Source organism: Lissotriton vulgaris, chromosome 7, assembly GCF_964263255.1.
Source record: "Lissotriton vulgaris chromosome 7, aLisVul1.2, whole genome shotgun sequence".
In the NCBI taxonomy this organism is placed as follows: Eukaryota; Metazoa; Chordata; class Amphibia; order Caudata; family Salamandridae; genus Lissotriton; species Lissotriton vulgaris.
This window is the reverse complement of record NC_141695.1, coordinates 1,636,072,519-1,636,086,280: the sequence shown is the minus strand read 5'-3', so window position 1 is coordinate 1,636,086,280 and position 13,762 is coordinate 1,636,072,519. Positions and strand designations below refer to the sequence as shown.

Sequence of the window (13,762 nt, the reverse complement as noted above, 5' to 3'; positions counted from 1 at the left end):
CAGTACACAAATCCCTGAACAAATGCACTTGTTTACCAGGAAGCTGGTAAAACCAAACAGTAAGACGACACCACACTATTTCTGATTGATCAACACACGCCTTACTTCATTGTTTGAGGCTACCACAGAACAAATGGAGACAGGCTGACGGACAACCCAGAGACTACTTGCCCTGAACATCGCTGGCGGAGCAGCGTCAACTTATCATGTGACTGTAGAAGACTCTTAAGCAATAACGTATAAATGAGGAATAACATGGTTAGTTTGATTATGGAACAGATAGATTCTTAAAAAATCCAGTCTCTTTTAGAAGACTATGAACCAGCATATACACGAAGCCATTGTATCCGAGTATCGCAAATGGTCTTCCAAAGTTCAGCACTAAACGGTGTAAGGTTTGAGGATGCGGTATGGTGTCATGGAAATTGTATTGTTGTTATAAAAGTGTGAATAACATAAAATAACATACCATAGCATAACATAACATAACAAAAGAAACACCATTTGCAGTGTTCTGACTCTGTGTGTCGTGTGTAATGCCAGAATGTTACCAAAACATACCTTAAACAGAGCTTCAATTGAGCTGGTGGTTTCCGGTGCTCAGCACCGGCACTTTATCATCAACACTGGTGCTTTTCATGAGCACCAGTTAAGGACACCTACGTTTATGGGGAAACTATGTCATTTGCTCAGAATCACAGGATGTTGAGCCAGCGCTGAGACTCAAAGCTGGTTTCTGAGTCTGCAACTCAGGCCATTACGTCACATCCCCTTCCCACTTTCATGGTTAGTGGTTGGCTCCGTTTTAGGCGGCACTAACAGAAGAAATGGGATGGTGCAAGCTACCTCCTGACAGGAACCCCACACTTATTTTTTATACAAATTAGCCACTCACCTTAAACCTTACTATTCAAGATGTTTGGGCTATTGTAGCTCTTTCTGATAGGCTGTATGCTTGCAAATATTGATGTCACTGGAACGGATCATACAAGCTCTCCCCGCACATCTGATGACATTTTAAAACGAATAAACTGCAGGCCGTGTTTTTTCAAAGTGTAATAGCCCTGGTGAAAACAGCTGTTTAACCCACACTGATGCTTTCTGCTCAATCCATCCACTTTTTATTCAAAAACATAAGAACTTTTATTTGATATCAAAATACTGGAGATATATCTTTCTCACAGTGCTTCCACATTTTCTAAGGCTACATGGTATTTTACAAAGTGCCTTCAGGAGTGTCCTTTCAACACAATTACAGTGGAAGTGGATATGACATCACATGCTATTCGATTGCAATTGATATACCAGGAATTGACATCACAATACCCTTGACTTTAGTGAGGGGCCATTGTCATTCTCTTAAAATATTCTGTCATGACAACTCAAAGTTGCTGGGTATTGATAGCTCATGCATGATAAAACATAAACGATATAACAACATATTTACTTTTTAGGCCTGGCATTAGCCAAGACCTTTTTATTTTACTAATACTATATGATTAATATACTTAAAAGGGTTTGGCTAGCCCTCTTCCTCGATTGGTCTTGTTATTCTGTCATCCATATTTTACTCCCGCCCACTACAGCACAAATCATGGGGCGCTGGGTCAGCCCACAACCTCCATTGGCTAACGTCACTGTGAGTGACAGCATGCTGCCCTTTCACAGGTTGCACATCAGCACACAAAGTGCCAGAGACTACTATGGAAATGTTAGCTTTTTTGAGGAGCATACATTACCATAGAAGTATACGGCAGTGAAGGAAACTACTGTGTGTGTTGATGTGCTCCCTGTTTAGATTAGCTCAGCAGGTTCCCTAACAATGAGATTTTGCAAAAAAACAACAAAAAAAGTATTGACAATGCCATACTTTTGTAAAGATCCCAAGTTTGATTGGTTAAATTTGAGTACTTCAAAACTGTCTACAGGGGCTATAGTGGGAAATGGTTGCAAATATTGCGACTGGTAAGTATTTGCTTTAAGTATAATTGCTGTTTCTTAGATTTAAAAGTATCTGCAATTCTGAACTCCCTACATTCATTAAAATGCGTGCCCCCCATTTTTTTTGCAGGGCAACTACCTCCATTCTAATGTGTCACCCTCTTTATAAGAATTGCTTTATAATTTGAAAAAGAGTTCAAGTTCCAGTTCAATTCTTTACATCACCGCCCCTGCCAAGATCCCAAACTAGTCCAGGTTGCAGAAGGAAGCAATATGTTAGCGCTAGGGCTGCTTTTTATAATTCGTGGACATCGGCCAACTGGGAATTGTTTTTAGAGACCAGTAAATTATTTCACACAGTCCATCAAACCTTGGTTCGATGAAAAGTGCCTCTTTATTTCCAAGCTGGTTGCAGGCATAAATTGATGAAGAAAACACATCATCTTGATGACCCAATTCACAGAGCCATCAAATTCTCCCCCAGATTTATATTGCAGCATGTGGGTTTTTTCCTGGAAAAGGATCACCTCGCGAGGGAAATGGACCTGCAATGTTGCGTTTGATCTTTTCATCTTTCGTCGCATAAATTAGAATAGTTTTGTGGTATTGGGACTGCACAAAGCAGCATTCTATTTTACTCAACAAGTGATTCCTGTATGGAAGTGATTTCCTTTATTTGCGCTAGGTGCTCCTTTCTTGCCAACTATCCATTCACTTTTAACAAGCACCTCCACCCTCTGGCATCCATCATCCCTCCGCTTCCTGCAATTAATTCAAAAAGACCCATTGCATTTTCATTCTCTATCAAGAGGAAATTTTCCTTGGACGGAATACACATTCTTTTTATAAATTAGGTGCAATTTGTACCTTGAATAGGACTCCAGTGTATTAACACTCATCATTTTCATATTTGTTAAATTTCAGTTAAATATTCTATCTTAGAGGCATGTGTTTTACTTTCCCCAAGTGTATATAAGGTGTGATTATAAAGCAGTGGAATCCATTGCCTGGCTGAATAATTCATATTCAGTCTTTAGTAACACCACATTCAAAGACCGGCCGCTGTGCAAATCTGAAACACAGCTTTTATTGACAATCTTGGTAAAGAATACAAAATCTTAAACACAGTGAGCTATATATTCCATTCACAACCCACAAAGTGGTTCACATTTGCAAATTTGGGCTGTTTTGAACTTGTAAAGACAAGAGGTATAAGTGTTCAGTAATGGTATGGGATGCTGCATGCATTTATGCTTGCTGCTGGCAATGCCTGTGCTAATTTCAGATAAATCAACAGTAAACACCGGCCCGCTAGGCCATAAACCGGCCCACAAAGATCCACAAAGCCAGCCCACAAGCTGACCTATCAGATCAGGCCTTCCGGAACAGCCGGATTGCCCTATTGGCCAGTCTGGCCCTGAGCACATTGTGAATGTGCAGTTGTACATCATCTTTAAAACCTTTCATACAGAGTGCAGACACTCTAAGAGTTGTGACTTGCAGGCCAGCTGCCCATGTTGGTGGTTGGCTAGCCACAAGCATGAAACAGGGCTGTTAAAGTAAGAAAAAAATTTGTTTGATAATCAAGTTTATTGATTTTACAAATCGCAGCAAAAGAAAACAATAACAGCTCTTAGTACAGTGGTCCTTGCATAACAGTGCCGAAAAAAATAACAGTAAAGTAACATTTTTGGACTGTTCTCTTGAGCATCTGACACCACAGACACACTTTGGTTAAACCACTACAATTTGCACGCTCTTCCCTTTTATTTCAATTTCCATGTTCTTACAGTTATATCAATGCCAATCCCAAAATACTCAAAACTTTATTTAGAAAATATATGCACATTTTAACAGTTTTGATTAAAGTTTTTTTAATGTACTACAATTGGATTTTGCTGAAAAGTCCATAACAAAGTAAATTCAATATTGAGTTGTTTAGAAAAAAATACCTAACTTAGACATTATGGTCTGCTGCAGTGTGGCGGGTGAAATAAAGGAATCCTAATCCGATACCATTAGAAAGAAAACATGTTTTGTCATGAGTGGGCAAGAGATACTATCTGAGATCCTAACAAGTGTGAAAACTGATGATCTAGTACAATAGAAATTAAGAAACTCAGATCCTCTAGTTTGTAGGGTGCAAGGCAAATAGTCTATGTCCGGCACAGGAAAGGACGGACATCCTGTGTCATAACGTGTACCCATGCAAGAGGGTTCCCACACACTAACTTTGTACCCGTTGAGCTTATGCTGTGCATGTTGCACACTTGCAAAGTTGTAGTCTCATCTGCAAACTTCCACAGAAGTCAACTGTAGGCTTTCAGGTCTTTGCAGCAAAAACTAAAAGCCCAGAAAAGTGCGATCAGCCCTTGACGAAATCCCTATATCTAGAACCTTAGACGTCACAACAATCGATGCAATCACCATCACTGCCGCAATTCAGGAAGGACCCAAAGACCGGGCTCTTTGACTGAACCGCAGACCCCCCCTTCAGCGTCTTGAGGGCCTAATGGCTGAGTAGTCGCACTTTAGTAGAAACTCGATTGATTATTTGTTTGCCAGTGTTTGTCTGGCCAAGTGCTCCCCTAGGATTGGGGGAGGTTTTTCAATAACTTGTGATAATTTCACCTTGTGTGTGTGGGTTTGTGCATGTGCATACACACAAACGCACATACTCATAAATACATTTTATGCAAAACATACATAGTTTTAATCACTATGAGAGAACATTAAACGCTCCTAGTTCCTTGGAGGAGGCACCAGCTTAAAAATCACCTGAACTAGGTAACTAAACTACCCATGGAGCAGCCTGTGATTGCTTGACTTGAGGTTAGGGTGTTGTTACCAGTGGTCTGCGAAGACAAGGACCGTGCCACGTAAAGTGCTCTTATCAACTGGAATTGTGATTTGTGTGTCTGCATTTTGTTATTACTGAAGACGCATCACCCACTCACGGGCGGCGCTTTGAAGTACCTTCACATTCAATGCGTCGAGCTCCCATGATTGTGAGGGAATCCGTGACCAAGACACGCACCAGTACATCTGCGGAGGGCACCATTACACTTTTTGGGATCTTACATTTAAGACTACCTCAAGGAGCTTTTGAAAATGCATTCCAAGGGAAAGGGTTCTTGGTCAGATAGCCAGCAGAGAAAACAGGAAACTTAGGTGTTGGATCATGTGACTAACTGCATTTCCGAAAATCAATGAGAAAATATAGAGGAAGATTCAGAACTTTCTCACACTCGCATGTTCTCACCACTGTAAGCCTTTCCACATTAACACAGTAAATTAGCAAATTAAAGCTAAATTAATCCCTGTTTTCCTCATTTGAACAAAAATCTGAAATGTAGCCATGGTAGAGATAATAAAATGATGAATCTCAGAATACATCCCTTTAGTGACTGCCATAAAGGTAATAATTCATTATTCAATAGAGGGTCTCACAGTAAATTTAGATATATCCACTAAACATGTTCAACATAGTTCATATTAAACAGGCTGAATGTTATGATTTAAGTCTTGTAAACTAATGGAATGGAATGTTGGCTCCAGAATGTTGGTACCACACAGTGAAACTGCTCAGGCTCTAATGCACATTGATCCATCTAGGACACATTTGAGCCTTTGAAATCCCCAGTAGCCAGCTATCAGCTGCTACGTCTATTCTGGCTCTTGTGGGAAAATATCTTGACCAGTTATTTAATTTCTTGTGTTTACATTTTGCTTAAATTTAGGAGCACATTCTTCTGCTAGTGTAAGGCTGCAAAAGGATTGCATGCACCTAGGAGCTGCCTTTATATTCAGGATTTACATGCAATGGTTTGAAAAATAGAAATGGGAATGCGTGCATCTTCTCCCACAAAGCATGGTTGTATTTACTATGAAGATGTGTAAATCTGAGGCTTTTCCAGTTCTATAAAAGGTGAACATTGCCTTTACATGCTCCTTCTTGGAGCATGCATTTCCTGTGAAGTCCTTGCGTTTGGGCAGCTTTGCCTTCATAATCTTTCTTCTGTCGCCTTTTTGTTCTGTCGCATCCCCGTCCTTATGTAGCCAGCTACTGCGAACATCACTTACAAGGTGCAAGAGTAGCAGATGCTACACCTGGTCTGCTCTTTAGAATGGCACCCCTGTCATTACCACTGCTGTTCCTGTTTCATAAGGTTCTAAAGGAATTGGCAAGCACAGAAAAGAAACTGGAATGTAAAAGTGCTTTTTTAGGTTTTGCTGGCTGTGAAATCTCTTGTAAAAAAAAGAAATTAATAGGAGTTTAGAGCCTCTGACTTCATCCAGGCCTTCCATTCTTTGTCCATGGTATGGAGCATTGACCAAGTACTGCGTCCTGTGGGAGGCAGGTAATCTTTTTTTATTTTTTGACATGCACTCTTATTGAGTGCATGTCTCTGCAGTTCCTCTCCTTCACCCCTGCCCTCCCCTTCTCTTGATTATTTTGACCCATATCCCTCCCCTGCTTGTCTTTTTGACCCCACCCTCTCTCCACCACGTATCGTTGTTTTGATCCCCTGCTCTTCATTGCTGTGACTCCCCTCGCTCTCCCTGCTTGTTGTTGTTTTCAAGCCCCCCCACCTACTTCCCTCTCACCTTTGTTTTGGCTCACCACCTCCTCTCTCCTCGATTTCATCATCGTTTTGACACTCCTAACCGTTGTGTTTACCCATTGTCTTCCAGTTTGCCGTTGTTTTGATTCACCACCCGACTCATCTCCCGGCCACTGTTGTTTTGAGTCTCCCTACTTCCCTCTCCCTGCTCGATGTTGTTTTGAACCCCATCCCCATTGTTTTGACACACCCACCTCCTGCTAATCATTGTTGCGACCCACCAGACCCTCCCTCCTTCATCCCGCTCGCTGCTGTTTTGAGCACGTCCCTCTCCTTGCTTGTCGTCGTTTTGAATCCCTCTCACTATTCTTTAGACCCATTGTTTTGAACCACCTGCCTCCCACTCATGGTTGTTTTGACCCAAAACCCTCTCCCTTCCTCCTCCCTCCTCCCTGCTCCCCCTCACCCTTGTTTAGATCCACCTCCTAACGCTCACCCTTGTTTTGAATCACCCCACCTTTCGCCTGCCTGCTTTTGTTTTCTCAAACCCCGTTGGTTTTCTCGAGACGTTGTTTTCTTCCACTGTTCTGACCCACCCCTTCTCCCCTCCTACTTAAACATGCACACCACTGTTTTGTTCCATGTCAGAAGTGAGATCTTGAGACTACTTTATTATACTGCTACTGTTTATAACACCAAGGAGGAAAATGCAGATTGATACCAAATAAAAGCTTTTTATTTGATGTCATTTGGGGAATGATTATTCATCTTTATATTTATGGGTTTACATAGCACAGTGGAAATTTGAGAGTCACATACTCAATGGGAGATCACTAATGGTGGATTGTTAAGTATTTGAAAAAGCAGGACGCACCACTTAAAAGTGCAGTTCTCCTCTCAGGACCAAGGTGGGGAGTGCGGGCACTTGGCTTTTGGGTGGCCCAATCTTGTGTGGGAGGTTAATTCAGTCCTGGTGTATTAGCCAGTAATACTTTACTGGTTGCCGTCTTTGAGCTAATACAACAGTCGCCAAACCACAATTTTCACAATGCAATTGTCTGTTAGCTAAAAACCAAGAGCCACTGATTGTCACTGGGGACACGAGATACTTGGCAGCTATATTATATTATGGTACGTTATGTTATAACGTTTTCTAAAGAGCACAGCTGCCCCAGAAAATGGGCATTCCAGCGCTGACACCAGAAAACTGCAAGGCTACCAGAAGGAAAGCCTAGGACGGAGGAAAGAGGTATGTTTTGATTGCCTTATGAAATAACAAATAGTTATCCATGCCACGAATATGCAAAGGTAGCCTGTTCCAAAGTTTAGCTGCCAAAGTAGAAAAGGAACGTCTCCCTGCACGCGCCCTCCTCACCCGAGGAACCACCGCCAGATGCTGCACCATCGACCGTAGTTGATGGGCAGGAATGTAGGGTGCAAGTAAATTGGCCAGGATGCTTTAAAATTTTAAAAGCAATGCAGAGGGACTTAAACTCTACACATTTGGCCACAGGCTGCCAGTGTAATCAACGGATGGTGTTCATCGTAGAACACATTCTGGGCAAGCCCAGAAGAGTTATGGCAGCAGCGTTTTGAACCCTCTGCAGTCTCAAAATTTCAGCCTTATTAGTCCCCAAATAAAGTGAACTAGCGTAGTCCAATCGCAATAGAATGGAAGCCTGCACAATAACCTGCCTAAGGGGTGGGTCAAAACCCCCCACCAGCGGTTTAAGACCACACAAAATGCCAAAACAGGTCCCTGCCACTTTCTTGGCTTGAGTCTGAAAGGTAAGGGCAGAGTCCACCCAGACACCTACATTTTATACTATCTGTTTTGGGGCGGGTGCACCTCCCAGGGTGGCCGGCCACCAGCGTTCACTCCACAGCTCAGTATCTCTCCCTACCAGCAAGACCTCCGACTTGCTGGCATTGGACTGGAGACAGTTGGCAGTCATCCACTCAGTGACAGCCTCGAGGCCGCTCCGAAACTTACAAGCGTCCCGTACATGGTCATCTGTGAATGTGTCTACCAACTGAGTATCGTCTGTGTACGATACCACTGTGAGCCACTCTGGCATGCTTCCAAGTCCTGGGGACAACTGCCATGGATATAGACAGATTAATCAACTGGTCCACAGGCGAAAGGAGCACTGGCAGTGATTTTACAAATTGCTGAGGCTTAAAGGGGTCAGCCGGAGAGCCAGGCTTGGCCTTGCTACAGAGCACATGCAACTCATCTTGAAGGATCGGCAGGAGAGTAGCCAACATGCGCATCGGAAAAAATGAGGGCCTGACGTCAGGACACGTACCAACTTGAGGGAAGGTCTTATAGATATTTTCCATCTTCTCAACAAAGAAGGGGGCGAGGACCTCGCATTGCTCATTCGACGAGATCACAGGTGCTATGGGAACTGCCGATGATTTAAGTTCTTTGAGTATTGAAAAAAACTTTTGGAAGGGTTACTACTGTTCCTAATCGCATCAGCAAAGTAAGCTGCCCGTTCAGCTTGAATAGCCCTATGATATGTCTTAATAGCTGCCTGATAATGCCCCTTTGAAGTAGAGTCGTAGTCCCATCTCCAGGCTCGCTACAGCTTTTTACAGGCTTTACGTAAAATGATTAGCTGGTCATTGAACCAAGGACTGGATTTGGTGGTTAGGCTTTTAGACCACTGTTGTCAGGGTTTAAAGGGGCATGGGCTTACAAGGGCATGTGAGGAGAGATGAAACACATCTTAAAGAGGTAGCACCAGGTATACAAAATAAGGTGAGGACCTTATAACCCGTTTCTCGTGCCGCCAGGTACACACAGGTACTGTCCCTTATTTTGAATCACTGTTTTCTCTGCTCTCGCTTGCCGTTATTTTCACCCACCATCTTCCTGCCTGCCACTGTTTTCATCAGCCCTCCTACATCCTCCACCCCATGCCATTGTTTTGAGACATGTCAGAAGTTTGACTTTTCTAATACTTTACTACTTCCATTAGGCACATCCTCCCACTCTCCGATATGTTTAACCATCCACCCTCGCCTTGCTTGACACCCCCCTGTAAGCTGTTATGGCTTCAAGAAAAAAAAAGCAATATGACACGGTCAATGCTGGCCATGTTAAGCGATGTTGCACAGCAGCCTCTACTGCTGTGCAACATGTAAAAAACTATGACAAATCAAAACTATTTGCATTGGCAAAACCTATTGTCCTCGCCAGTTCTGGTTATTTTCTGCGATTTCCACCTCAGACCTTCCCCTAGCCCCTCAATAGTAAGATAGAGATTGTTGATGGATTAAGAGTGGGACAAAAGGACAACTCTTGATGTCATTGGGGTGACAAACGGTGCATAACATAATCTCCACCATATCTGGCATTTTGTTGAATAAAGTCTCATATCCAGTTCTTTGTAAACCTATGAACTACAGCGTTCCAATGTTCTGATGCATTTTAGATGGCTGTGAGCTATACATGTCACATATACACATATTTACTTTATGTGCCCCTGTGTATTTGATATTGCTTTTCTAACAGAAAAAAACAGAAGATGCAAATATGGGTTTACGAACCATGCATTGGGTAGGAATATGGGGCTTGTCCTGGTGGAGAAGTGCTGAAACTGGAACCATAACTAAGAAATCCACTCTGCCCAGGGGAGTGGCCCAGGCTGTCTTCCGTCTTGATACCTGTGGAGAGCGAAAGACAAAAAGGTAAGCACTGTGTATCTTGAGTTTGACTGATGTCGTCTCAGACATGTCATTTGGAGCACAGTCTCACACACACAATCACTTGCACACATGTTCGAACACACAAATGGATACACATATCCACATTATCTTGCTGGTGGAGAATGTCAACATAAAACCATTGAGGTGTAGATAAACATCTACACTAACTGAAGCATGCAGAAAAATAGAAGCTAGGCAAAGAGGAATGCTCCTAAGCAATGCTGGGTGAGCTGGAGCATTACTATGATGCTGTGCTGGGCCACAGAATTACTGTCTGGAAATCTATTGGCATATGGTTTTAAGATTAGCTCGTGGCAGAAAATATGCTTTGAGGGGAAAAAAATCCTCCCAGTCACTGATCAGGTAATAAATGAGACTTTAACTAGCACAAACCATTGTATTATTTACCAGTTACCATTAAAAGATATGTTTGCCATACAGGTAGGTCCAATTTCCAAAGAAATCAACAAATAGAAATGGGTTGTGAACCTACGCCCCCAAAGACTTGGACTGGTAGCCCTTCTAGCATTCCCCTCAAACCATATACAGTGTACATGGAAGCGCACTCAGATGATGAATTTCAGAACTGCCGTGGAGCAAGTCTGAGTGATGTTGTGCTGCTTTTTAGACTAATCAATAAAAAAACCTCATTTTTGTTTCTATATTCGGTTCTTACAATTCTAAAAAGGAAAGCCACAGTCAGTGAAAGGTATAGATGGCCAACTGAAGTAGTAGGATATCTTAATAACCAAGCAAGACAGCGCCTGAAATCATATTTCTCTTTCTAGAATTTAAATTCAAATACAAATACACAGGTCTAACATCATTAATTTCTGCAACATTGATTCAGATTTAGGAGATGATCTTTAAATATATACCAGCCTTTAATTAAATGGTGAACCGAAAGAGCCAGGCACAGTAAAATCACATATTCAATTTGAGAAAGGGAAACTAAATTTGTCAAAATATTCTGCTAAATACATAGCTACATAATAGAGATGCCAAGTGAGTGTGAATATCACGCCCTGTATACAACATTGTGTCCAATGCCAAGAATTAAACTTACCCAACAATGAAAGAACATTTTTTCTAGTACTATCCCACATGATCCACATGCTAAGACACTTATTATATCACCATTGAAACTTCCATTCATAAAACAGTATACATTTTCAGTGCATATATGTTTCTATATTTGAAGGGTAATGGATAAATAACACCTAACAGGTTTGTTAGCAAACATTTAATTTTATGGTGTACATATAATAATTTGCTGTGAGGATTCCCTCAATGAAGTAACAATTATATTACATGTCAGCTGTTATTTCTGCTTAAACCCCACTTGTAATAAGCCTGACTTTCCAACATATCCCCCTGGGATAGGAATGCCATTATACTGTTTCACTAGTTTATGTAACAGTCAATAAATAAAAGTTGTGCAAAGATAATTGAGATTAATGAAAAATAATTACAGTTACTGCTGGGATGTATTTGAGGTCATGTAAAGAGGCTAGGTAAAGGCTAGATTGAGAGTAAAAATAAAGTCAATGTTTCTTGCACATGTTACTTTACATTATTAGTGTGTCAAACTAGAGCATTTAAAGTTAATCCATTGAGTGTGAGGTCCATTTAGACTGTAGCCTTCTATATCTTCAATGACGTTTTTAATTGAGAAGGAGAACTTTTGCAGGAGACAATAAAGTCCATTTCATTTCACATTTTAATACAAAAAATACTTCAATGTCCTTAGGGAAATTATACATTTGTTTGTTCAATTAATATAACACTTCATTATACAAAATCCGTTGTCACTTCTTTTGACCCATTGTTATCTCAAAATATGTCTTTACTTCCAGAGTTTCGGGACCATTTGTCCTGTCATCAGGAAAGTGTCAATTAAAAGTAACACACACTAGAATCAAACAACAAAACCCTAAAAATAGTTGTTACTAACTGGATACAATATTACATTTGTTACTATCTGGTTAACACATATGGGCCGATTACGATGTCGGTCGGAAAGGCTCTGAATGGGATTTGGGTTGGCCGAATCCGATTCGGAACCTGTCTTTCTGACCGATTCGGAAAGATTTCCGTCACACTGATTATGATAGTTGGAAAGCATTCAGACTTTCTGAGTTGATTCTGAATGGTAACAGAGTTGTTCAGAGCCAGCTCATACGGGTCTACGGACCTCATTTCTGACCAACGTATTACAATGTCAGATACGGACAGCCTTTACGAATTGGTTGTTCTGACACGGATCAGCTGTTGGAATCAGACTATGGGCCCCCCTAGCACCTCCCTCTTCACCCAGAGCCTTCCGAATGGGGCCCCCTATATCCAACCATGCACAGTGTGGCAGGCACTATGGGGTGCCGGACATGAGGTGTATGATTTTCCCCACCCACCCCTACCTTCAAAGGAAGCCTGTGTTGTCAGTCAGAACACAGGCTCCCATTGAAGTCAACAGAAGTCCGACCAAGTGGTATTCGGAATCATCGTAATCGGTTGGTCGGACTCCCCGAATCCGATTCGGTCAGAAACCATTCCGACACTGATTCAACCGGAATGCTTTCCGATTTACATCATAATGAGGCCCTTAATCTTACATCACTTTTTCTATATTGACTTTCACTCCCTCTCTCATCACAAGGGCTACACCCCAGCCCTTTCCAGAATCAAGATTTAATATGACCGTCTCACGGCCCACTCCTAAAACATACCGGACATGTGATCAGTCAGACAAACAAGAAATACATCTAGTTGGCTAGATACAAAGATGTTAACTTTATATAACATATGAAGATCAACTTATCTTAAATTATTTGCTGCATGAACAAAACTGAAAGAAATGTATTGATCACAGTTAAAAGGCTACAGTTTGAACCTCCAAGTGATTCAGGTGGTTTAATGTACACAGACATGCCATAGATACAATGTGATAAATAACAATTATGGGCATTTACAAATACATGTCCATTTATACCATGTCTTGTACGTAAAAGGAGATATGTATGAGCTCCTTGACAACCTGAAAGAAATGCATCAAATCTTGACAGCAAGTTTGGCCAGACATACACACTTGAATGAGAAACCTGAAGCAAAACTGTCGCTGGGTTGCTCGGTTATGAATGAAGAGAATGTATGACAGAAGGTGTGGACATTGACCCATTGCACTTATGTTCATCAATCCATCATACATATTTTTATATGCTATATAAAAAGGAAAGGTATGTCTAAAAACTCTCAAAATACGTTACATGTAAGCCGGTGAGAGGAATATTCATCCTTTGAAAGAGGGGATCAAAGTTAGCATTTATTTTTAAAGAAATATTTATACATCTTTAAATTCAGGATATACAAGTAGTCACCAGGGTCAATCATACTAATTTTCCAGGATAAAAAGTAAGCATACGTAATATGATCACTTTTTACTTCCTCAAGTGAAGTTAAGTCCTTATATTTTAATGGAAAGTGGAAACAATGTGGCCGCTACACAGTATGATCCATTTCAACAAAGGGTACATTTTGTATGA

The 13,762-nt window shown here is 41.3% G+C and overlaps 1 protein-coding gene across 2 annotated transcripts in view; it reads right to left on the bottom strand.

Moving 5' to 3' along the window:
* EYA2 (EYA transcriptional coactivator and phosphatase 2) overlaps positions 1-13,762 on the bottom strand; it is a 284,272-nt gene that overhangs the window by 127,405 nt on the left and 143,105 nt on the right. For both annotated transcript variants that reach the window (XM_086932597.1, XM_086932598.1), the window contains exon 5: positions 10,065-10,181. In XM_086932597.1, the coding sequence (XP_086788723.1) occupies positions 10,065-10,181 (117 nt within the window). The remainder of the gene's footprint in view (positions 1-10,064; positions 10,182-13,762) is intronic.